The 24,616-nt window shown below is 51.5% G+C and overlaps 1 protein-coding gene across 3 annotated transcripts in view; it reads left to right on the forward strand.

Moving 5' to 3' along the window:
• Positions 1-24,616, forward strand: part of PLXNA2 (plexin A2) — a 233,966-nt gene that overhangs the window by 167,116 nt on the left and 42,234 nt on the right. For all 3 annotated transcript variants that reach the window (XM_027565724.1, XM_027565723.1, XM_027565725.1), the window contains 3 exons: positions 2,207-2,407; positions 4,164-4,260; positions 8,744-8,934. In XM_027565724.1, the coding sequence (XP_027421525.1) occupies positions 2,207-2,407; positions 4,164-4,260; positions 8,744-8,934 (489 nt within the window). The remainder of the gene's footprint in view (positions 1-2,206; positions 2,408-4,163; positions 4,261-8,743; positions 8,935-24,616) is intronic.

The following is a 24,616-nucleotide window of genomic DNA, read 5'->3' on the forward strand; positions in this document are numbered from 1 at the left end:
TGCAATTGTGAGGGCTCAGTGCTGCTGGCGGACGGCCCAGGGGAGGGCTGGGGAGTATCTGTGACCTGCCAGTAGGGATGGGGTCAGGGGCTGCTTTACAAAGAAGGAGCTGCAGAGCTGAGTTTGAAGGCTCCGGTGCTCTTTCCTGGAAAATCCCATGGATGGAGGAGCCTGGTAGGCTGCAGTCCATGGGGTCGCTACGAGTCGGACACGACTGAGCGACTTCACTTTCACTTTTCACTTTCATGCATTGGAGGAGGAAATGGCAGCCCACTCCGGTGTTCTTGCCTGGAGAATCCCAGGGACGGGGGAGCCTGGTGGGCTGCTGTCTATGGGGTCGCACAGAGTTGGACACGACTGAAGCAACTTAGCAGCAGCAGCAGCAACTAAAGAGGGCTGAGTCAAGGGCCAGTAGGAAGATTAGGGGTGGTGGGGGGGAGTGTTTCCAGTACAGAGAAAAGCATCTTCAAAGGACCAGAGGTTGATGAGTGAGGGCAACGACTCCTCAGGTCTAATCTTAAATTCCTCTGTGGTATGGCTGGACCTCGATGCACAGGAATCTCAGAGTAAGAGGGACACAGGGGCCAGATGGTGAAGGACTTCCTTCTGAGGCCCACTGCTGAAGCCCACACTGAGCCAGAAGCCCCCATCCCCCATCCCCTACCCCCACCCCCACCCTACTGCCCCAGGCCATCCATCGTTAAACATTCCTGCCATACCAACGGCTTCTTTCCTGGGATGCCTTGGGCCTTGGAGAAGGACCGTTTATTGTTCTAGACTGTCCTACACCTTGATGCTTTTAAAATGTGGTGTTGGAGAAGATTCTTGAGAGTCCCTTGGACTGCAAGGAGATGCAGCCAGTCCATTCTAAAGGAGATCAGTCCTGAATATTCACTGGAAGGACTCATGCTGAAGCTGAAACTCCAATACTTTGGCCACCTGATGCAAAGAACCGACTCATTGGAAAAGACCCTGATGCTGGGAAAGATTGAAGGCGGGAGGAGAAGGGGACAACAGAGGCGGAGATGGTTGGATGGCATCACAGACTCGATGGACATGGGTTTGAGTAAGCTCCGGGAGTTGGTGATGGTCAGGGAGGCCTGGCGTGTTGCGGTCCATGGGGTCGCAAAGAGTCGGACACGACTGAGTGACTGAACCGAACTGTCCTACACCTTGAGGAAGTTCACCATCCTGCCCCCTGCCCCCCACCCCCACACTAAATGCCAGTAGCACCTTCTGCAGGAGAGCAACCCTACACCATCCCTAAAGAACCACCACCACCATGGACCACAAGGGTACAAGGAAATAGGCCCCTCCTTCAAGACTTGCCCCAGCTGATCCTTGGAGACAGGACACGGCTGCACGTGAAGGAGGCTTCGTGTCCTCACTGCCCCAGGCCACTGGGCAATGTCCTCCCAGAGGGAGAAAGTGGGCAGGGGGCTGGAGCTGTGGGGAGGTGGCCGTCTGACCTCTGGCAGAGAAACAGCCTCTGGAAGAAGAGCTGGGGGACATCACTCTCCCCCTCGCATCCTGGCTCTCTCATGGTCCTTCCCGCAGCGCGGGCCCACCAAGACTTTTTTTTTTTTTTCTGTTTTGTTTTCCAAAGCAACATGGTCTTCACACCGGGCCTGGTAATGAACTGAGATAAAAAGCCAGAGTAAGCATTTAGAGCACTGATAATTGAGGCAGGGTTGGGGGGCGGATAGGGTACAGTGGGGGCTTGATCCACCTCCTGAAAAGACCGCTCAGTTGGAGCTGGGAGCTGAGGCTGCCGATAACAGATGGCCTCGGGCACGGACGGTGCAAGCGAGAGGGGAGCTGGAGCCGGTGGGAAGAGGCAGCCAGCGGTGCAGGCGTCCAGGCTGGGGACAGGCACGTGTAGAGCCTCATTTAGCCTGTGTCTCAGGAGATAAAAATTCCGCAACCTGCCACATCGAGGCTTGAAAATTTAATTCCTCGATGGTAACATGCACATCAGATTCAGGATGACTCGTGGGCTGGGGATGACAATCTCAAAGCCCTGGAGCTAAGAGATAGGTCTCACATTCCCTGCCGACTCCACAATGAGGAGCGTCCTCGGGGGCACCCCGCCTGGATGCAGAGGGGTCTGGCGTGGCATCAAGGGCCTGTCCCTCCACCCGGGCTTGGGGAGTAGGGAGGTATGAGCCAGGACAGACCAGACAGAGGCCTTCTGCTTGCTCCCCAGGACTGCCCCCAGCTGGTCCCCACTGAGGAGATCCTGATACCTGTCGGGGAAGTGAAGCCAATCACCCTCAAGGCCCGAAACCTGCCCCAGCCTCAGTCTGGCCAGCGGGGCTATGAATGCGTCCTCAACATCCAGGGGGCCGTCCATCGGGTCCCCGCCCTGCGCTTCAACAGCTCCAGCGTCCAGTGCCAGAACAGTTCGGTAAGAGGACCGGGGCCCAGGCCAGCCAGAGCCGGCCTTTCTCTCACACCTGGGCCGGGGCCTCAGCCTGGCCTCCCCCCAGCTTCTAGAACCTTCCACGTCCACAAGCAACCCCTGTCCACAGAGACAGAGGAGAGTATACAGACACCCAGGGTTCCTCAGCAGAGCAGGGCAGGTGTTGGCGGGAGTGGAGGGCTGCAAGGACCCTCGTGGCTTAAGTTGAGAGATTTGCGCCCTCTCCGAGTTGAAAAAGTACCTCTTAGCCTTTGGTGAAACTTTTTCAGTGCCAGTCAACGTGACCCCAGAGCCTGCCCCAGTTCGGGAAGTGGATGCAGGGAGGGTACCACGCGGGAGGAAAGCTGCGGAAGGGACCAGGGGAGGTAGGAAGGAGGGGGGAGGAGGAGGAGGACGCAGTGAACCTCAAGAGCAGCAAGGGTTAAACCGATCCTGAACGCCACAGAGCCCCACGAGGTGTTTCATTATCCCGCTAGCCCAGCGAAGATCTTTTCATCTGCCAGCTCCCTGTCTCTGCCCGTGGGGGGTCAGCTGGGAGATGGAGGGGGGAGGAATGTGACAGAGGTGCTGAGGGAAGGTAATTCGCCCGCGAGCGATAAAGAGAAATCTTGGGCCTCTTATCAGGGAGCTGTCGGGTTCCCGGGTCACGGGCGCTTGATAGAATTTGTAATTGGTGGAAGACCGCCCAGCACCCGGGGAAGGTAGGAGATGAGAAAGTCATGGAGCACGACAAAGGGAGGAAGGCGGTGGGAAGCTGGGGCCGGGGAGGGGGGCGGGCTGACGGTGACGGGCCCCGGGAGCTGCATGGCCAGGCCGGGCAGCCCCCGCAGCAGGGAGTCCCAGGGGCGGTCTCCACTGAGGCTCAGGAGCTGGGCCACCAGAGGGGCGGGTCTGATGTGTCTGAGGGCTTGAGGGTCCCAGGCAGGATCAACATGGGAGGAAGTCCACTCCCGACTGCGGCTTGGTAGCCTTCAGGGGTTGGGCTGCTCAGAGGTGTGCCCGCAAAGCTCTGGGCACTGTCCCTAGTGGACTATTGATGGAAGTAAAGCTCACACGTGGAAAGAAAGGGCCCCTGCAGGGCCTGGCCAGTCAACCACTGAGGCACTGTCGTCCGTTATGCACGTGCTGTGTCAGGGCTTTGCGGGGTGTCCAGAGCGGTGAGTGGGCTTCCTAAAGAGATTTCCATGGGGGGAAATCCAGTGCAGATCCCAGGAAGTGCCGGGTTCAAGACCAAACACCAGGGGACGGGGAGCACGGAGTGGGCTGGGAGGGAGGGCAGAGAAGAGAGGAAGGTGCGTCTGAGCCAGGCTAGAAGAGGCAGGGTGCTGGAGGCTGGAGGCTGTCGGGAGAGGAGAGGCTTTCCTTGTGAGGTGTGAACCGAACGGGTGCAGCGAGGGGCTTAGGAGAGTTTCCTCGGAGACAGGGGCTCCAGAGGTTTCTGGAGGAAAGCAGTGGAAGCGAAGGTTGGAGAACTAAGCCTGGACTGGATTATAGGAGGTTTTAAATGCCAGCAAAGGGGTCTGAGCGGGATCCTGTTGGCGCCAGTGACTGGGAGTCGGAGGGAGGCACTGTAGGGATGATGTGAGCGCGCCTGGGGCTCCTGTCTCTCCATCTGCTCCTCTCTCATCCCAGAGGGAACCCGAGCCCCTGGTTTGCTTCCTGGCCCCCTGGGATGCCAGCAGCACCCTGACCCCCGGGATAGAATTCCTCGTGAACGTGTGCCCCGCCCCTCTCCCCGCAGTACCAGTACGACGGCATGGACATCAGCAACCTGGCCGTGGACTTTGCCGTGGTGTGGAATGGCAATTTCATCATCGACAACCCTCAGGACCTGAAAGGTAGGCGGCTACTTCCAGGTCAAGTTTTGGTCTTTCCCCGACCCCCGGGAAAGACCGGGGCTGGAGGGATCAGAGCCGTCCGGCCACGGTGCCATGAATAATATACTCCCCCTGTCCGCGGAACTCTTCAGAGGCCCCCAAAGCAACATTTGGCGTCATCAAAGGAGTCCTGTTGGGAACCGTGTTTTATTACAACCAGAGCATCCGCCGGGCGGCTGCCGGCTCATCGCCTGTTCCTCTGGCTCCCGAAGACTTTGAAGTGTCTGTGGAACCTGACCAGGAGAACAGCAGGCAGGAACGTCCTGCCGGTTTCCCTGGAAATGGAGATATTATTCCCAAAGAGGTCCTGGTTCTCCTGTCTTTGGCCTCAGCCGCTGTACAAAGAAGGCTTGTCAATCTGCTCCCCTGGTCCTGAGGTGGGTGGGAGGGCCCAGCTGGCTGACTCCAGGGCACGGCTGTTGCGAGAAACCTCAGGAAGGAGCTGGGCTGATGCGGGAGGGGGCGTTCCATGAGGTGGCCTCATTCTGGTCCTGCAGACCCACGTGGAGGTCCTCCTGGGTGCCAGGTCGGCTGCCCTCCGTATAGCATTCCTCCCAGCGCTCCAGAGTGACTGAAGTGACTCCAGTTTGATGAGCACCCTGGCTAGGCACTCACTGAGTGATTTATTTAGGATTTTTTTTTTTTTTTTTGTCCTAATCATTGTAACACTGAGAAGGATGCCCTAGCATTATCTTCATTTTATAAATAAGGGAACCAAGACCCAAAGAAGCTAAGAGGGAGACCAAGACTGCTGGCTTTGGCAACATGGACACTAAAATTGGAACAAGGCGGAGACCAGCCTGACCCCTGCACAAAGTGATGCCAGCTCACCAAGTGTTCCATGTTTTTAAGACAAAGACTGTGTAGGATAACTTATATGTGGAATCTGGGAGGGGAAAGTCCCAACTCATCAGAAATAGAATAGAAAAGAGGTTGAAGGTTGGAGAAATAGGGAGAAGTTGGTAAAAGGGTACAAACTTCCAGCCCTAAGATGAATAAGAATCTAATTATAGCATGGTGACTATGGTTGATATCACTGTGTTATGGAACTGGAGTTTGCTAAGAGAGCAGAACTTAAATGTTCTTAACATTTGTGTGTTCTTAACATCTATTAATTAACAAGATGGGAGAAATCTTTTCGCTCTGTAGTATATCAAATTATCACTTTAAATATTATACAATTTTTTTTGTCAGTTACACCTCAATGAAGTTGAAAAAAGAAAGAAATGGACCAAGAGTCAAATAATAAGAGACAGGATTTGAACCCAGACAGTCTCATTTTGGAGCTCACGTGCTTAACAAAGGCACTGTCCTTCCTCCCATGGCTCAGGCCACTGTGAGATGTGAAACTTCCTCCCCCAGAACCCTGTCCTCTGACCCAGGGCCATGAGCCACATGTCACGTTTGAATTAGCTAGGGTTTTCACAAGCCTGTCCTTCAGGCTGAGGTCACCCCAGGGGCACAGAGAGAGGGACCAAGGCCCCAGGAGGACCTGTGAGTGCTTCAGCATCTCCTCCAGGCGCTGCCATCCCTGTGCTGGATGCTGCCATCGAAATCAGAGCCCAGGCTGGGAGATTCTTCTTCTATTTCTCCTCATACCCAGGCCAAACTTTCCCAGTGCTAGGAGATAGACATTTCGCCTGCTGAGAATCTGGGCTTAGTTCCCGGAGGTTGCCTTTGCACCTGGAGTTTTAGAGAAAAAAAATGGCCACATCCAAGCTCTTGTATCAGAATCCTCCCTTGTGGCACCCAACAACTTTTAAGCAGCTCCTTGAATGCATAGGCCATGGTGTCTTCACACTTACCTCCCGCCCAGAGCCTCGCTGTCCCTGGAGGCTAATGCATTGTGTTGGTGCAAAGGACTAGGATTCCATAATCCAATGAACTGGGGTTCGAATCCTGCCTCTTTCACTGGTAGCTAGATGAACTCACACTAATTACCGCTCCTCTGTGTGTCCCAAGTTCTCTATCTGGGCAGCGGGGGGCCATCGTGAGGATCAAATGAGGAATTAGATGGGGACCATTCATGCATGTTAATAAATGCAGTGTCGACCTGTTCATTTTAAGATTCCCATTTCCTGCCCTGTACCATAAGAAACCATAGGATCAGGATGTTTCAATGTAGTCTCTGTAGCTGGGATTGAGGAATGCTTGGCAGAGCAGAGGAACAGGATGAGAATAAAAGGGAAGAATAAACCCATGGAAGAATAAAAAAATGCGCCTCCCCTGGGACCTGTCCCTGGCCTCCAGACGCACGCTGCCCAGGGGCCTGCAAGTTCATGTGTGCTTGACCAGAAGAACTGAGAAAGGGCTTTCCCAGTATCTCCCTTCTGGAGAATTCCTCCTGGGACTCTGAATTCAAAACAGCAGCAGACAACAACCAAGCCTCGGGTTCACAAAACTGTTCTGCCACTGGCCTGTCCAGGGCTTCTAAGTGCGGAAGAGACAAAACCAAGAGCATCTGCAGACCCCAAAAGTAGCCAGTTTGTCCTCTTTCGGGATGTTCTCTCCATCCACAAGACTGTGCCGACCCTCTTTCCTTATGAGCTAGCTCTGTCTCCACGCCGCCGGGCATGTGGCCTCTCTTGAAAGCCCAGCCAGCATCTCTCAGACCCACCAGGTCCCCCTGCGTACCCCTGTCCTCTCGGGACCTGCGTTCTAGCAGCACAGCGAGTGTGTTCCAGCTTGGGGCTCTAACCTTTAAACTCTGAGAGTCCCTACCTCTCTCTTTGAGCTTCATTTTTGCCTGAAATGGGGAATCAGTCCTGACCTCTTTCAACGAGGCCCATATATGTCAGAAATAGAGGCAGCAGCGCAAGAACGTAGCCTGAGTTGAAAGAAAAGATAGTAAGTATGTACAGAACTAGGCTATGCTGCAGACACCGTGTCAATCACTGAATACCACATCCAAGAATGTAGCCTGAGTTGAAAGAAAAGATAGTAAGTATGTACAGAACTAGGCTATGTTGCGGACACCGTGTCAATCACTGAAGACCACATCTCATTCAAACCTCACGAAAAACAGTGATTATTGTGTGGATCACAATAAACTGTAGAGAATTCTTAAAGAGAAGAGAATTCCAGACCACCTCACCTGCCTCCTGAGAAATCTGTATCCAGGTCAAGAAGCAACACTTAGAACTTGACATGGAACAACAGACTGGTTCAAAATCAGGAAAGGAGTACGTCAAGGCTGTATATTGTCACCCTGCTTATTTAACTTATATGCAGAGTACATCATGGGAAATGCTGGGCTGGATGAAGCACAAGCTGGAATCAAGATTCCCAGGAGAAATATCCATAACCTCAGATATTCAGATGACACCACACTTATGGCAGAAAGCAAAGAAGAACTAAAGAGCCTCTGGATGAAATTGAAAGAGGAGAGTGAAAAAGTTGGCTTAAAACTCAACATTCAGAAAACTAAGATCGTGGCATCTGGTCCCATCACTTCTTGGCAAATAGATGGGGAAACAGTGGAAACTGTGACAGACTTTATTTTGGGGGGCTCCAAAATCACTGCAGATGGTGACCGCAGCCTTGACATTAAAAGAAGTCTGCTCCTTGGAAGAAAAGTTATGACCAACCTAGACAGCATATTAAAAAGCAGAGACATTACTTTGCCAACAAAGATCTGTGTAGTCAAGGCTGTGGTTTTTCCAGTAGTCATATATGGATGTGAGAGTTGGACTATAAAGAAAGCTGAGTGCCGAAGAATTGATGCTTTTGAACTGTGGTGTTGGAGAAGACTCTTGAGAGTTCCTTGGACTGCAAGGAGATCCAACCAGTCCATCCTAAAGGAAATCAGTCCTGAATATTCATTGGAAGGGCTGATGCTGAAGCTGAAACTCCAATACTTTGGCCACCTGATGCAAGGAACTGACTCATTTGAAAATGATGATGCTGGGAAAGATTGAAGGCAGGAGGAGAAGGGGATGACTGAGGCTGAGGTGGTTGGATGGCATCACCGACTCAACAGACGTGAGTTTGAGTAAACTCCGGAAGCTGGTGATGGATAGGGAGGCCTGGTATGCTGCAGTCCATGGGGTCTCAAAGAGTCAGACACGACTGAGTGACTGAACTGAACTGATCAGAACTGAACTGACTGAACTAACTGATCCCCGAGTGTTACAGACTAGATACTCAAAGAATTTAAATTCTTTGTCACATCGCTAGGAAGTGCTGAAGCCACAAGAAAAGCCCTGATCCAACTTAATCTAGAGCCAGAATTCTTAAATAATAATATTTTCTGTCGTGCCTTTAAACAACTGCTAAGAGCCTCAATTTATTATTAATTCCCCGTCAATTATTCTTTGCAAGGATAATGACAATCATTGGTGTTATCCGTGGACGGGGCGGTTTCTATCACGCTCGCAAGAAGGGGGTAAGCAGTGAGGAGTCCTCTGCAGCTCCCTGTTTGACCGCCCCGTCCTTCCCTCTGCAGTCCACCTCTACAAGTGTGCAGCCCAGCGGGAGAGCTGCGGCCTCTGCCTCAAGGCCGACCGGAAGTTTGAGTGTGGCTGGTGCAGCGGCGAGCGCAGATGCACCCTTCAGCAGCACTGCAGCAGCTCCTCCAGCCCCTGGCTCGACTGGTCCAGCCACAACGTCAAGTGCTCCAACCCTCAGATCACCGAGGTAAGCCCCCCAGGTTCCCAGAGTGGGACAGAATGGCTTGGAGCTGACCCTCCCCCAGGGCACGGGGAACTGAGCCTTTATGAAAGAATGCTTGATGTAGAATGAGGTTAATGCGAGAGCAGGTAACGCCTCTCACGGGTGTCCCGATGGCCCGTGTGCAGCCATAAGTGACAAGTGTGTGGGAGTGTGTCCTCATGCACGTGCACAGCCATGCGTGTGCCTCAGTGTGCATGTGTGCGCCAAGGAGGCAGAGCCAGCCCAGCCTGCCTGCCAGCCCAGCTTTGCCAGGTGGGGATGAGAAATTGGCTGGATGGTGGGTGAACATTTCAGAAAAAACAGGCTCAGCTTTTCTCAGCAGAAATGTGATGTCAGGGGCTGCAATTAGCCCAGAGTTGCAAAGTTGAAAATGGAAGGAGAAAGCGAAGGCAGGCACTGCATGAGCCACCGCGCCGTTTCCCCGGGTTTCCTTTCTGTCCGAATTTGTTTGTGCATTTTAATGGAAAGAAATAGGTAACTAATTATCCTGAGGAGGGAAAAAATGATGTTTCCTGAATAGTCAGTTGCAAAGGAAGATGAAGAGATGATGTGAATGAATATGCAGCTGCTTGGGGTTTGAATGGCTGGGGAGAGGAGTAGTTGCATTTAACTCTGGTTGCCTTAGGAGCTCATCACTCTTTACTGTTCCCTACTCACCGACTGTCACTTGCACTTTGAAACTAATTACACATTCCTCAAGATGACTAGGAATATCAGCCAGGGCAGGTACCACTGTGATTTGCAAGTCTAAGAAAGCAGGAGCAGGGAGTTCTCTGCTGGTCCAGTGGGTTACACTTGGCCTTTTGCTGCCATGGACCGGGTTCTAGCCCTGGTTGGGGAACAAAGATCGCACAAGCCATGCAGTTTGGCAGAAAAATTTTAAAAAAGAAAAGAAGAAAGCAGGAGCAGCTGCTCCTTTTCTGCTTCTTCCCTGAGCAGCTGCACTGTCCCTTTTCCCGCCTCATTTTCCCATTACTGGCCAAAGCAAGCCAAGTCTGGCTCTAAGCCAAGTCTGGCTCTCACCTGTGCCACAGAGTAATGGGAAACTAATGGAACGTCCCTGTGACCAATTTGCAGCTTCAGATCAGTTAAAAAAAAAAGAAGAAAGAAGCCTCAAGATCAAATGAGTATTGTTAACCTACCAGGAGATATTTGAAGAGGGAGCAGATATTTGTTTGGTGTGCTTGGCACTGTCTCATCTAGCCCTCATAAACTCCATGAGAAGCCAAAATTCTCACCTCCGTTTTACAGAGGAAGAAAACGTGGCTCTGAGTGATGGAATTGTCCAAGTTCACAATGGCAGAGCTTATATTTCAGCTCAGATATATTTAATTGTAAGAACATTTTTAAAGTGTCTATGATTTGCCCAAGTAATATTAAACAAGAAGCGGGCTTCGACTGAGGGTCTAGGTCCGGGCAGCCAAAGAGTGTGGTTAGCAAGATGAACAAAGATGCTCAGTAGAAAGCATCAATGAAGCAAAAGTTGATAGAAACTGGAGAAAGAGAACGCCTCAAAGGGCTGCTGAGACCTAAATTAATTGAATGTTGGCTGGAAGGATCAGCAGAAGGCATACTGTAAAGATCATGACTTTAAATGATGTGATTTGCTTTTTGCTTTTGCGCTAGAGGTAATTAAAGAAAAAAGACTAGAACATGTTACTGTGGATGATTTGGTGGCTGAAAGCTTACCAAAAGGCAGAGCCCTGGAACCCGACACTGAAAAGGACATTCCTTGCTCAGCGTGCCAGCCTTTAAGATTGAATGAGATTGTGTTGTTTGGGGGTTGTATTTCTGGAAGTAAAACCTGCCGTAAATTAGAAATCTATCTCCCAAAATAAAATCCTTTTTTCTATGATGGTACAGTAAAAAAGAAGTGGGCTTCCCATCCCTCACATCCAGCCTTCCTAGGGTGTACAGACCAGATGCTGTGCATCCACAGGGCTGTGAATCCCAGGGACAGTGAGGTGCTGGAGGAGCGTGTGTCCCTCTACCCAGGTTCTCATTCATCCCTGTAGGAAGGTGCTATGAGGGTGCGGACTCTGCCCTTCAAAGACCAGGCTTCTACAATCCCAATCTTCTCTTGGCCATGCCCGCTGGCGGTGCCTACTGACTCTCTCCTATGCCCTCATCTCACCGGCAAAGTGCTCACTGGGACTGCTGGTGGCGCCCCGGCCTCTGCCCCAGACTAGCTCCCTGAGCCGCTCAGGGCTCCGTGCCTTCTCCCTGATTCTAGTGATTTCCAGCAGCGGCTGCCCTGAGAATTTGCTCCATTCTATAATTCTTCCTGCTGCGGCTGTGGTTCGTCTCTGTTTCCGCACCTGCGGTCCAGGGGCGCTCGGACAGGAGGGACCCGTTTCCATCAGCCCTCTCACCCTTGCCAACCCTGACTGCGCCCCAGCCCCGCCCGAAGGCGGGCTTCTCCAGAGAGGCCTCTGCCCCCACGCCCCTGCTCACTGACCGGGGACTGACAGGCTGCTCTGTTCCCCAGGACACCCAGGCTATGCGATGCTAATTAACCGCCTGAGGTAATTAGGCGGTAATTGATTTTCCCAGTGAACGCAGCAGCAGGAAGTGGAGGCCCTGAGCAGTGGGGTCTCTCCTGTTGGTGTTTTTCAAGTAGAGGCTGTAGACAAAGAAAGAGCATCAGGGGAGAGAGACAAACCCACACGGTGTCTCCAGCCACTCCAGGGACGGCAGGCACTCCGGACCGGACACGTGGGTGGGAGAAGCCAGAGCAGGAACCTTCTACCCGCGTTCAGTCTGCACCCCCAACCCCCAACCAAGCCTCCTCTCCTTACAAAAGCCATTTTTCACTTTTTAAACTTTGCATGTTTGAGATAATTTCAGACTGATAAAAAGGTGCAAAAATAGTACAAAGAACTTTCATATACTCTTCACCCAGATTCTCCAAAATTAGCATCTTACATAACCACAGAACAATGATCAGAATTAGGAAATTAACAGTGATGGAATAACGCCGTCCAATATACATGTCTTCTTCACATTTCCCAGTCGTCCCGATGACGCCCTTTTTCTGGCCCAGACTCCAATCCAGACCACGTGCGGCATTCGTCATCACGACTGCCCAGCGCCCGCAACCCCAGTCTTTGTCTTTCGTGACCATTGTTTTGTAGGATGCCTTTCAATTAGGATTTGTCTGACGGTTTTCTTGTGATTAAATTCAAGTGACAACACTAAAACAGCTGTAGTTTCACGTCAAAAGGGCTCATGAGCCGACTTGATTTAGCCCCAGTGGCCAAATCTGCGGCAATGTGAGCAAGAAAATAATCATCCTAATGTACTTGATGCAAGAAAATAATAGAAGAATGTGTGGTCCTTATTGATATAAATAAACAATGTGAGAGAGAGGAAGCTCCTCTTTATTCTAGAATCCCAAGTCCTAAAAATAGAAGGACTTTAGGGAAACAGAAATATCACCACTTAGCAAAGTTCACAGTAATCTTTGTTTCAGGCAGGAATGTCCAATAAAGGCTAAAATTAGCAAAATTAGCAAATTAGCAAAGAACGGTGAGAAATGGGATGCTGACAGAGCCTCAAGCTCTCTCCCCACACGACCTGTGTTCATTACAACAAGAATGGTGCAGAGTACTTTCGTACACGCTTTACAGTGAAGAAGCCTGGTGGACGGTGGTTAAAGGCTTAAGGTATCTTAACCAAGTGATCAAAGTTAGCATCACCAGTAATCAAGAGAACCAACCTCTGTAGCATGAACTGAGAAGAGCACCACCTCATTTCGGCGGCATCTGTTCCCAAGAACGTGTGATTTGTTAAAAGTAACTTTCAAGAAGAGTCAACTCATTTCCTTTACCTGGGCTTTCTTGGCTAATTCCTTGATGTTGGCCTAGATCTTTTTTTTTTTTTTTTTTTTAACAATCGGAATTCTACAAGCTCTGTGCACTTTTTCACAAACCTCCCTCTCGTCTCTGACCCTCCCTTATTTTCAAAAATGTATAGCCCCTCAGGACGTGCCCACGTGTAAACAGGAGCCATTGACCACAAAGATCCTTCCTGAGGGAGGAGATGGCCCAAGGTGGTTCCTGGGAGCAGCAGGATGTCCACTGCTGGAAACCAGCAGGGACTGGAATGGGGCTGTCTTGCCTGCGGGGGCAGGGCAATCAGTGAGCTGACCTCAAAGGAATTCTACTTTAGGAACAGGAGTGAGCTGAAGCTTAGTTGGCTGAACAGCTGTGCTCTTCCTTAACCCCTCCTAACCCAGCTGTCTCCATGGCAACCAAGCCCTCCCCTAGAGACCCATCTCCTGTGGCAGCTCCATGTAGGACACATCTTCCAGCCGATTGAATTTCCCAGTTTGCCTCGACTTCAGGTTAGGACCCCCTCAGGACTCACCGTCTGCTCCCTCTCAGCCAGCCCTTGGTGTGATAATGACGCTGTCCCCCGCGGGAGGCATTCCAGGCTGTTCCCACTCCAGCTGTCATCCTGGGCGTCTGCACACGTGTCACCTGTTCAGGCCCCAGAACAGGAGATGACGCGTGGAGGTTTGGAAAGCACGCTTCTGTTCCTCCCCAGCGTGTGCCTCAGGGACCCACCAGGACATCACAGTGGAGGATGGTAGGAGCTATCCCCTAGAGAGAAAGCAAAGCCCAGAGAGACTGTGAGTGGGCAGCGCCCAGCAGAACGGGCCAATGGAAGAGCTTCTTGGGAGAAAACTTTGGGAAGGGCCAAGAGGTATTGCAGCACCTGTCAAAGAGGTCTCCACTCCAAGCGAGTGCATTGGTCTGCTAGGGCTGTAGGGATCAGACTCCGCTGGGGACCTTAAAAAACAGAAATTTGCTTTCTCAGTTCTGGAGGCCGAAGTCTGACATCCGGCTTTCAGTGGGTTGGTTCATGCTGTAAGGGCTGTGAGGAGAATGTGTTCGAGCCTTTCTCTTGGTTTCTGGTGGTTTGGGGCAGTATTTGGCATTCTTTGGCTTGTGGAAGCAGCTCCCTGACCTCAGCCTTCATATCACCAAGGTGTTCTACCTGTGTGCATGTCTGTCTCCAATTTTTTAAAATAAGAATCCCAGTCATATTTGATTAGGGCCCACACTGATGACCTCAGTTTTAATGTGATTATCTCTGTAAAGACTCTATCTCCAAATAAGGTCTTATTCTGAGGTGATGGGAGTTAGGGATTCAACATGTGAATTTGTGGGGGATAAAATTCAACACAAATTCCCACAACAGAATATTCTAAGCAAAAAGAGGAGGTGCTGTGGTTCTAAGGAATTGATTCAGGCATGATTAGGTTAGAAGTTATCACGTGAATAAATTAGTCCTGAGTTGGGTGGCCGGGCGATACAGCCAGCCTGTCCCTCAACACTGGCCACCTGGAAGAGGCTGGGACCTGCTTGCCCTGCAGGCTGCTCTACTTCTCCCAAAGGGCTTCAGACAGAGATTTGTGATTTATAACCCTTTGCAGCTGCCTGCTATTAGGAAAGAGGACTGCAGCAAGGACCTAGAGCTCCACACCTAACAAGAACACCAGTCAGGCCAAGGACCTGAACAGATGAGTCACACTCGTAGTTCCGGGAGTCTTACTAATAATAGCTTTTCTTTAACCAGACACTACTATGTGCCAGAACCCATAGATTCCGCATACCTGCTCCTTCCTATTACAATCCTGCAAGATGACTGTAATTATCTCCATTTAAGAGCCAGGGAAACAGTGCTTAGGGGAGTAAATAATTTGCCCAAAGTCACACATCTGGTTAGTGGCAAGACAAATTCACTGGTGCTTCTTGACTCCAGAATGCAAACTTGCCCCACCTTTTGATGCTCCTTCTCTTGGCCAGAGGGATAGAGAAGTATTCCCTGGCTGTGCACTTTGCCACTTCACCCCACCCCCAAAACATCTGAGCCCAGGATCCGAGTCCCCTTGGTCAGTGTCAGGAGATACGGACAAACTGGGGACGTTGGCTACTCTTTTAAGCCTTAAAATAACCGTCCCCTGTCTTCCTAAAGAGAATTAAGTTCACACTTACTTCTATCAATGGGGAGAAGAACGGTAGAACATTGGGGGCACTTTTCAGTGTAAGGCGATCACTTCTTGTACATCCAGGGGAGGTGTTACTTCAATTACCTGTGGTCCTTAAAGCTATCGGACTGTTCGGTTGGCTTCTGGTTGGTGTCTATGAATGGGATGATGGTCACAGTGAAAGTTGCTCTCACAAGCATCTCAGTTGATCAGAAAGCCCAAAGGCTGGGGCCCAGGCAGTTCATATCTGCAGGTGAGAATGGAGATCAGGGTGAAATAAAGGCAAAGCAGGCTTAGGATGCAAGGGACAAATCCCCCGTGTTGGCGTCCTCAGTGAGTGATCAGGAGCCTACACCATTTGGGTACCAGGAGACACTCCCCTGCCACACTGTCCAGTAAGGTCACACTGATGCCAGATCCTAGGAGAACTGGTTTTGCAGTGGTCTCTCCATTAATCACTTTGTAGCTTTTCCGTATAAAGTTGTCAACTTCAGTAACTCCCCACGCCTCGCTAAACCACCGTTAGGGAATATCCATTCTGTTCCACATTATCTTAGGTACATGTAACCGGGAAAGAAAACCAGTTGAAAACTGCCAGCACTGCCCTCCGAAACCAGGCATAAATAATTCTTGATGCGCTAGAAGTTTGAGATGATCCATTGCTCTTGATTCCTCCTGCTCTCCGTTTGCCCTAACATTTTAAAGCAGATCTTTTTCCTGGATTCTCTCAGTTGCAAATGCTTGTGTGAAACTGTGTGGCAAGCTGGATACTTGGAAGTATTTATCTATAAGGCTACAGTGAGTTTCCGCAGGAAAAGACAAGAGCCACCTGCCCAGGGTGAGAGTGACTCTCTGCAAAGTTCCCAACAAATAAATAAATAAGTCAGCCAGCTTTCCTGAGAAACAAGTCAGCCCTCTGATCTCCCGTTCATTTATTTGCAGGCCTCATTAATATAACATCACTGCAACAAACAGCTAACGGGGGATGGTGTCAGGATGAATAATGGAGTTACTCTGCTGAGATAACAATTAGGTTTTGAATGTACTATCAGCTAAGACAGAGCCGGCAAGGATCCGTGCCGGGTAGAAAGCTGGTGTTGCCGATGCTATGGATGCCTGCAGAGCTCTTTGGCTGGGCTCTGCCGTGAAGAGTGTGCTCACGCTTGCTCGAGCACATGCACGCCCACGTCCACACCCACACAGACACGCGAGGGTGGAAAAGGACGTGACAGTCTGCTATCTTGGATTCAGCATCCAGGTGCCTTGGGGAGCCAGGCTGGGGTCAGAATTTTCGGACACAATGTTGGCATCACTGCCCTCTCAAGTCAGGAAAACTCTAAGCAACAGGAAAGGAGTAAGTGGGTTAGTCAGGAGAAGATTAACTGTCCCCGTACTACCCACAAGTGTCCTCCCTGGCCTGTCCTGATGAAGGGCAGAGCCCTCCTGATTCCAACCTCAGACACAGGAGCTTTCGATACAAAGTGTACCCGTCCACTGGGGGTGCTCCACCCGAGTGGCTCCCCTGGACCCACACCCTTGGCTGTGCTGGGAGGCTCTGAATTCTCCTTTCCCACCTCCTCTTAAGAACACAGTCTAGGGTGCTGACAGCCTGCTGCAGACATGGCAAGAGCCCCACAGGTCCGTCAGAGAGGCAGCAAACGCCGTGCTGGGCAGTCTCCACACCTGGCTTTCCCCTGCTACAACTTGGCTCTCTCCCCTTGCCCTGAGCCCCACCAAGAACAATACCCAGAGGATCCACTTGCGTGGGACACTTGTAAACATGAAGCCACTTTGGGAGAAATATCAATAACCTCAGATATGCAGATGACACCAATCTTATAGCGGAAGGCAAAGAGGAATTAAAGGGCCCCTTGATGAAAGTGAAAGAGGAGAGTGAAAAAAGCTGGCTTAAAACTCAACATTCAGAAAATGAAAATCATGGCATCCGGTCCCATCACTTCATGGCAAATAGGTGGGGAAACAATGGAAAGAGTAACAGACTTTATTTTGAGGGGCTCCAAAATCACTGCAGATGGACTGCAGTCATGAAATTAAAAGACGCTTCCTCCTTGGAATAAAAGCTGTGAAAACCTAGACATTATATTAAAAATCAGAAATATTACTTTGCTGACAAAGGTCCACCTGGTCAAAGCTATGGATGTGAGAGTTGGACCATAAAGAAAGCTGATCACCCAAGAATTGATGGTTTTGAACTGTGGTGTTGGAGGAGACTCTTGAGTGTCCCTTGGATGGCAAGGAGATCCAACCAGTCCATTCTAAAAGAAATCAGTTCTGAATATTCATTGGAAGGACTGATGCTGAAGCTAATACTTTGGCCACTTGATGCAAAGAACTGACTCATTTGAAAAGACCCCAATGCTGGGAAAGATTGAAGGCGGGAGGAGACAGGGATGACAGAGGATGAGATGGTTGGATGGCATCACTGACATGATAAACTTGAGTTTGAGAAAGCTCCAGGAGTTGGTGATAGAGAGGGTGCCCTGGCGTGCTGTGGTCCATGGGGTCAAAAAGAGTCAGACGCAACTAAGTGACTGAACTGAACGGAACCAATGCTTTGAGGTGTAGGATGCCCGTAATTTCTGAGTATTTCTGAGGTTCTGTGGAGTTCATTGTTTTGCTTCTGGGTCAAGGCTGTGTATTGTCACCCTGCTTATTTAACTTATATGCAGAGTGCTGCTGCTGCTGCTGCTAAGTCACTTCAGTTGGTCCGACTATGTGCGACCCCATAGACAGCAGCCCACCAGGCTCCCCCGTCCCTGGGATTCTCCAGGCAAGAACACTGGAGTGGGTTGCCATTTCCTTCTCCAATGCATGAAAGTGAAAAGTGAAAGTGAAGTCGCTTAGTTGTGTCTGACTCCTGGTAACCCTATGGACTGCAGCCTACCAGGCTCCTCTGTCCATAGGATTTTCCAGGCAAGAGTACTGGAGTGGGTTGCCATTGCCTTCTCCGTATATGCAGAGTACATCATGTGAAATGCTGGGCTAGATGAAGCACAAGCTAGAATTAAGATTGCCAGGAGAAATATCAATAACCTCAGATACGCAGATGACACCACCCTTATGGCAGAAAGTGAAGAGGAACTAAAGAGCCTCTGGATGAAAGTGAAAGAGGAGAGTGAAAATGTTGCCTTAAAACTCAACATTCAGAAAACTAAGATCATGGCATCGGGTCCCATCACTTCATAGCAAGTAGATGGGGAAACAATGGAAACAGTGAGAGACTTTATTTTGGGGGGCTCCATTTTCATCGCAGATGGTGACTGCAGCCATGAAATTAAAAGACGCTTCCTCCTTGGGAGAAAACAGTAGTCATGTATGCATATGAGAGTTGGACTATAAAAAAAGCTGAGTGCTGAAGAATTTATGCTTTTGAACTGTGATGTTAGAGAAGACTTTTGAGAATCCCTTGGACTGCAAGGAGAGGCAACCAGTCCATCCTAAAGGAAATCAGGCCTGAATATTCACTGGAAGGACTGATGCTGAAGCTGAAACTCCACTACTTTGGCCGCCTGATGCAAAGAACTGACTCATTTGAAAAGACCCTGATGCTGGGAAAGATTGAAGGCAGGAGAAAGAGGGGACAACAGAGGATGAGATGGTTGGATGGCATCACCAACTTAATGGACATGAGTTTGAGCAAACTCCGGGAGTTGGTGATGGTCAGGGAGGCCTGGCGTGCTGCAGTCCATGGGGTTGCAAAGAGTCTGACACAACTAAGCGACTGAACTGAACTGAACTCTTTTGGAACTCAACTGGCCTGGCTTCTGCTGAGATTTCTTAATCAAAAAATAGTAATGAGAAAAAAGATAGCTAGCACTCACTGAATGCTCACCTGCGACCTAGCACTGCTAACTTATCACCATCTGTATATTATCTCATTTAGACCTTATGACAACTTCTATGAGGTGGAAGCAATTATCATGAGCCCCACTTTACAGTGAGGAAACCAAGGTACTGTGAAGGGTGATACCTTTCTTAATGTCACACTGCTAGTGAGCTGTAGAACTGGGACTTCATCCTAGCTACTTGACTCTGGAATTCCCATGTTTGACCCTGTAGCATCCTTCATCTCTTTCCTGGGCTCAGTTAGACAAATAGAACTGTCAGTCCATGGGCTGGGGGAGGGAGTGGAGTGGGCACCACACTCGTCATCAAGCCTGCTACAGAGATGGGAAGCAAGCCAGTGGTCCCCACCCAGAGCATCATTTGGGGAGACTCGAATGCACAGAGAGAGATGGCACCGGGGCAAGGCCGAGGGGAGTGTGGGCATTCACAGGGTCAGGGCCAGAGAGTGGGGAGGATGGAAGCTGAGAAGTTCACAGAAATGGTGGCTAACCAACTCCAGAGCTCCTTGGAGGGCAGCAAGTGTGCGGGCCTGCACAGAGGGGCTCACGAGGCTGGGGCATGAGTTCTCATAGCTGACGGCCTTGGGGCTGTGCCCTGGCAGGACGCTGGAGACTCAGGCAGCGTGGTGGGGAGGCTGGAGGCACCGGTTAGGTGGACCTGGCTGGGCTCTGCCGTTCACTCTGTCCTCTTGAGCCGGTTCCTTCGCCTATCCAGAACACTATTCTGCGTGTATAAAATGAAAATAATGGTAGCACCTCCTTCATAGCTTGTCGTGAGCCCTAAGTGAGATGTAATACATAAGAAAGTGAAAGTGTTAGTCTCTCAGTCGTGTCCGACTCTTTGCGACTCCATGGACTGTAGCCTGCCAGGCTCTTCTGTCCATGGGGATTCTCCAGGCCAGAATACTGGAGTGGGTAGCCACCCCTTTCTCCAGGGGATCTTCCCAACCCAGGAGTCAAAGCCAGATCTCCCACGTTGCAGGCGGATTGTTTACCATCTGAGCCACCAGGGGAAACCCAATATATAAGACCCTCAGCACAATTCGACTCATGATAAGTACTTAATAAATGAAAAAATCGGTAAGTAGGTACCATTATCAGAATCTTTAGTAACCTGGAGCTGATGCCCACTTCTGTCTCATCTCCCATCACGTCTATCAGGCAGGAGATATAAACAGAGAAGACAGGGTCTCTAGGATGGGAGCCAGTGTTCGTGAGGCTCCCACCTCGAAGGGGTTCTCCTGTGACCCCTTAACCATCTACCCGTACATCTGCCCCAACTCCAGCCTCCAGGGCTCTGCCCAAGTCCAGGAGTGGCCCAGCCAGTGCTCCCTAGGCTGCCCAGACCCTGGGCCTCCAGCACCTCCCTCTGCTCCCGGTGCAGCCCCGCGGAGCTCCCCAGCTGTAATTAATCGGCTGCATCTGCTCTCGCCCTTGGGCGGCTTTGTGGCACAGTTCCCTCCGAACTGTTCAATTAGCGGCTGTAAGAATCAGGGCGAGTGCAGCATCGCGGCGGCTGTTTTCCAGGTCACGGCACCCACGGTGGAAAACACACATGACACAGTCTGGCAGGAACGCAGGCTTGGCCCGGCTGCCCGGGCATGCGGCGGGCAAGGTCGGGCTGCCGGCAGGTGAGGTCTGAGGAGGTGGGGGAGTGGGTCCCCAAGTCAGGGATTCCTGGTGACTTTTAGAGGATGCGCAGGAGACAGGAGTCTCCTGGTTTGTCCCTCCCATCATTCATGCCAGCCTCATCCCACAGCCTGCTGGCCTGCTCATCCAGGCCTACAGAGGGCAGATGAGGGGCACGGCCTGGGCTGGGGCCAGACACCGGGATCCTGGCATGATCTGTGATTGCTTCTGGGACAGGGCTTAGGGGCTGCCGGACTGAGCCCTCTTGTGTTTCCCATATTCTCTTTCTGAATCCTGCAAATAGACAAACTTAATTCTACAACCAGTTAAAAAGCCAATACTCTTAAGGCAAGGTAATAACACAACTTTAAGTCTCAGTAGGATGCAAATTAAAGGTTCTTCAGTTCTTGCCTGGTGGCTCAGATGATAAAGAATCTGCCTGCAATGCAGGAGACCCGGGTTCTATCCCTGGGTCGGGAAGGTCCTCTGGAGAAAGGAATGGCTATCCACTCCAGGATTCTTGCCTGGAGAATTCCACGGACAGAGGAGCCTGGCAGGCTAGTCCATGGGGTCGCACAGAGAGTTGGACACGACTGAGTGACTAACACACTTAAAGGGTTCTTTGGAGTTTCCCTGGTGGCTCAGATGGTAACGAATCCACCTGCAAACCAGGAGACCCGGGTTTTATCCCTGAGTCAGGAAGACCCCCTGGAGGAGGGCATGGCAACCCACTCCAATATTGTTGCCTGGATAATCCCATGGACAGAGAACCCTGGCACACCACAGTCCATGGGGTCGCAAAGAGTCAGATACGAGTAAGCAACAGAGCACATACACATAAAAGGTCCTTTAGGGAAGAGAGACACATAGGGTGAGAGGTGACTGAAACGGGGAAAGGAATTCCAGGGAGTAAGGTAAGCATATGGGAAAGAGAAGGGCTTACCTCCCCCTGGGGTTTGCCCAGGGCCCGCCTGGCTGGTGGCGTGTGAGCCCGCGCTAGGGCAAGTCGATGTTGGCACAGGCCTCCCTTGCAGCGAATCAGCAGACCTTTGCTCAAGCTGCGAGCCTGCTTGGCGTTTCTTTCTTACACTCGCAGAGGATTCATGGATATCCAAGGGTCCAAAGAAAAACATCTGAAATGATCAAAGGGCCTGGAAAACAAGAGCTTCCAATGCAAGGCTGATGGAATTGCAGAAGCACAAACCAGGGGTGACTTAATTGCTGTCTTCAGTATCTGAAAGAGGTTTGATGAGGAGGCAGCTGTTCGGTCCTCCATTCAAGGAGAAATCACAGCAGAAACTGGCTTGAGCTAAAGTCAGCGAGATTTCAGGAAGAACTTGATGCTTCTGATGTGAAAAGACTGCCCCACTTCCAAGCGACACCTGGGCACCTACCTCCATCCTTGCAGCGGTCATTCGAGAACACAGGTTGTCCTGGAATCTGCCTGAGCCCAGCGTTTCCCAGGAAGAAAGAGCTGGGGACAGGTCTTGACAGCTGCTGTGTCCCAGGCAGTGTGTGATGTGTCAAGTTACTAAGAAAAATGGAGGAAGTCCCTGTCCCGAGATAGTTATTGTCTTATTGAGAAAAGACAGAGTCCAGGGTGACCCTTGCTGTCAGGGGTGTTCACCCATGGCAGTGAGGGTGTAGGCAAAGGGGCTCCTAAATCTGCCAAGATGGTTAGAGAAAGACTTTCTGAGGAGGTGTCATTAGCAGAGCCTCGTGTGATGGGTAAAGCATGTGTTAGCATCACGCTTGAGGGGCAGAGGGAACTGTGGGTCAAAGGCACACGGGCTTCAGACCCTGTAGCCACGGGCGCCCCACCTCCCCCAGGGAGCACGCATAGTACGTAAGAGAGTGGAACCAGAGCTCGCAGAGGGGACAAGGGGAGCACACAGCGAGAGCCGGCCCAGAACGTGGGGGAGCCCTCGGTCGCCCCCCGCACCCCCGCTCAGCAGCTGCTCTGTCTCTCCCCACTCCTCCCGTACTTCTGGCTCTCCCTGGGGGTCCACAGAGGAGAGTGGACAGCGATCCCTCATCCACGGTGTGTGCTGCAAAGCATGGAGCTGAAATGCGTCCGTGTATAAAGATCTTCCCAGCTGATTTCACAGGACTTCAGCTCCCTCCCGCCTCTCTCCACACCCCCATTACCCCCAAGCACACACACATCCATCCCAAACTGTCAAACCGTTTGTTCGCGTGGGTGTCTCATTCAGAGTTACTTTCCTGAAAGAGTCCATTGAGTTCGTAATGCAATGCCCCATGGACCTCAGAATGGCCAATAGCCAGGGGCAAAGAAGTGACGAGAAGGGAAGAATGAAGGCCATTTTAGACTGGGCCAGTGTCCTCCCAAATTTATTCTGGGTGAAAGGGCGATGTCTGGCTCCGAACACGCTTCTGCGGGGAGCCGTGAACCCGCGGACACAAAGGCCCCGCCCTGGGCGGCACGGCCACTCCCCCACCAAGCTCAGGCTTTCTCCAATCAGCCCGCAAGCATCTCTCTCCGCCCTGGATCAGCCCACCAAGCACCATCTTAAGTTATGCGTTCCCTGGACCGTGTGTCCTCTTTCCAGGTAAACAGAAAGATGCCTCCCACCTCTAGGCTCTCTCCACCACCACCATCCCATGTTTTTGTGGTCTAGGAAGACACAGGTGCAGGGGCACTCTAGGAAGGAAACTAACTGCCAACTATCGTGACCTGCTCTCACAACCATCATCATACGAGGGAGTTTTCAGGTGCTGTCTTATCTCACCTTCACAGCATCCCTGCGCGGCAAGCACTGTTATCTGTTTTCTGATGCGAACACAGAGAGTGAAGGTTACCTAGCTTGTAGGTATCAAGCTGGAATTCAGAGTCTGTCCCCCTCCCGAGCTCACTGTCTTCCGGCCGCCAACACCGCCCAAGCATCAGGCCCTCCTTCTGCACCCCTGCGCAGCTGGCAGCCCGGGGCCCATCCGAAACTAGAAGACCAGATGCATGGATCTGGCTGCTCCCCGGCTGTCTCTTGGTCTCCCTCTGACCGTGGGGGGACTATCTTTGCCTCACCTCTCCAGGAGGTTAGCACTTTCTCCCCTGTGGCCCCACACCTCCTCCCAGATCTGGAAGGCCTTCCTGGGAGCTCTACAAGCGATAGTCTGGGACTCCACCAACTCGCCTCCCTGTAGACCTACACGGAGAAGCCAGACGTGACTCCCAAGGGGACCAAGCTTCCTGAGTGCCATGCTGGGTGCCCTGCCATCTAACCCTACTGTACTGAAGAGAGAGTCTTGGAGGCAGTCTCCAGGGTGGGGCACTGGTGGGCCTGGGGCAGTGTCCTGAAGACTCCTGTTCACGCCCTCTCTGGAGAATCCATTCTTTTCCTCCAAGCCTCCCCTACAGAGCCTCTCCTCCATGCTTGGTCCTGGGGAGAAGTGAGAGCAGGATGGCCGGGATGTTACCACTACGCAGACAGGGCTTTGGCAGACCCTGACCCTCATTCTCAGAGTCACCTGGAAGCCCTCAGGTGGCAGGTGGTGAGTTTCACGGGACTCCTGTCTCTGTTCCACTGAGCCCAGACCTCCACCCTGTCTCGCTTTGATTTTCAAGCCAGGGGGGAGAGCAAATGACACGGGCAAAGGCACAGAGAGCTTTAGAGTGCGTTGTGTGGACAGGACCCCCTGGGCTCTGGGGAGCACTTGGGGGACAGAGTGTGAGAGGGCTGACGTGGCTGAAGTGACTAAGATCAGAAAGTGACGGGCCAGCCCGGGAGTCAGAGACTTTGCCTGGACAGTGGCCAGAGCCGTTGAAGGTTTTCAGAGCAAGCGACCAGTCCCCAGATCAGGTATGTGTCCATGACGACCACCTGGCCATGCGAGGAAGTCAGATCGCATGGAGGAAGACCGAGGATAGTGTGATTGAGGACACAGATCCGCTTATCACCTCCTCTGACACCGGAGTGGGGCACGGATTCAAAAGACACCTGGGCGCCAGCACTGACGGTCCCTGTGTTTATCACACACGGTAGGAGAGGGAAGGGGAACAGAGATGCTTGCAAGATCCTAGCTGGGTGCACGGTGATCCCATTAACCTTGAAAGAGGATCTGGGAGGACAATCAGGTTGGGGGTGGAGGGAGGGAAAATTAAGAGTTCATTTTTAGACGTGGTGAAATCTGAGATGCC

Source organism: Bos indicus x Bos taurus, chromosome 16, assembly GCF_003369695.1.
Source record: "Bos indicus x Bos taurus breed Angus x Brahman F1 hybrid chromosome 16, Bos_hybrid_MaternalHap_v2.0, whole genome shotgun sequence".
Lineage (NCBI taxonomy): Eukaryota > Metazoa > Chordata > Mammalia > Artiodactyla > Bovidae > Bos > Bos indicus x Bos taurus.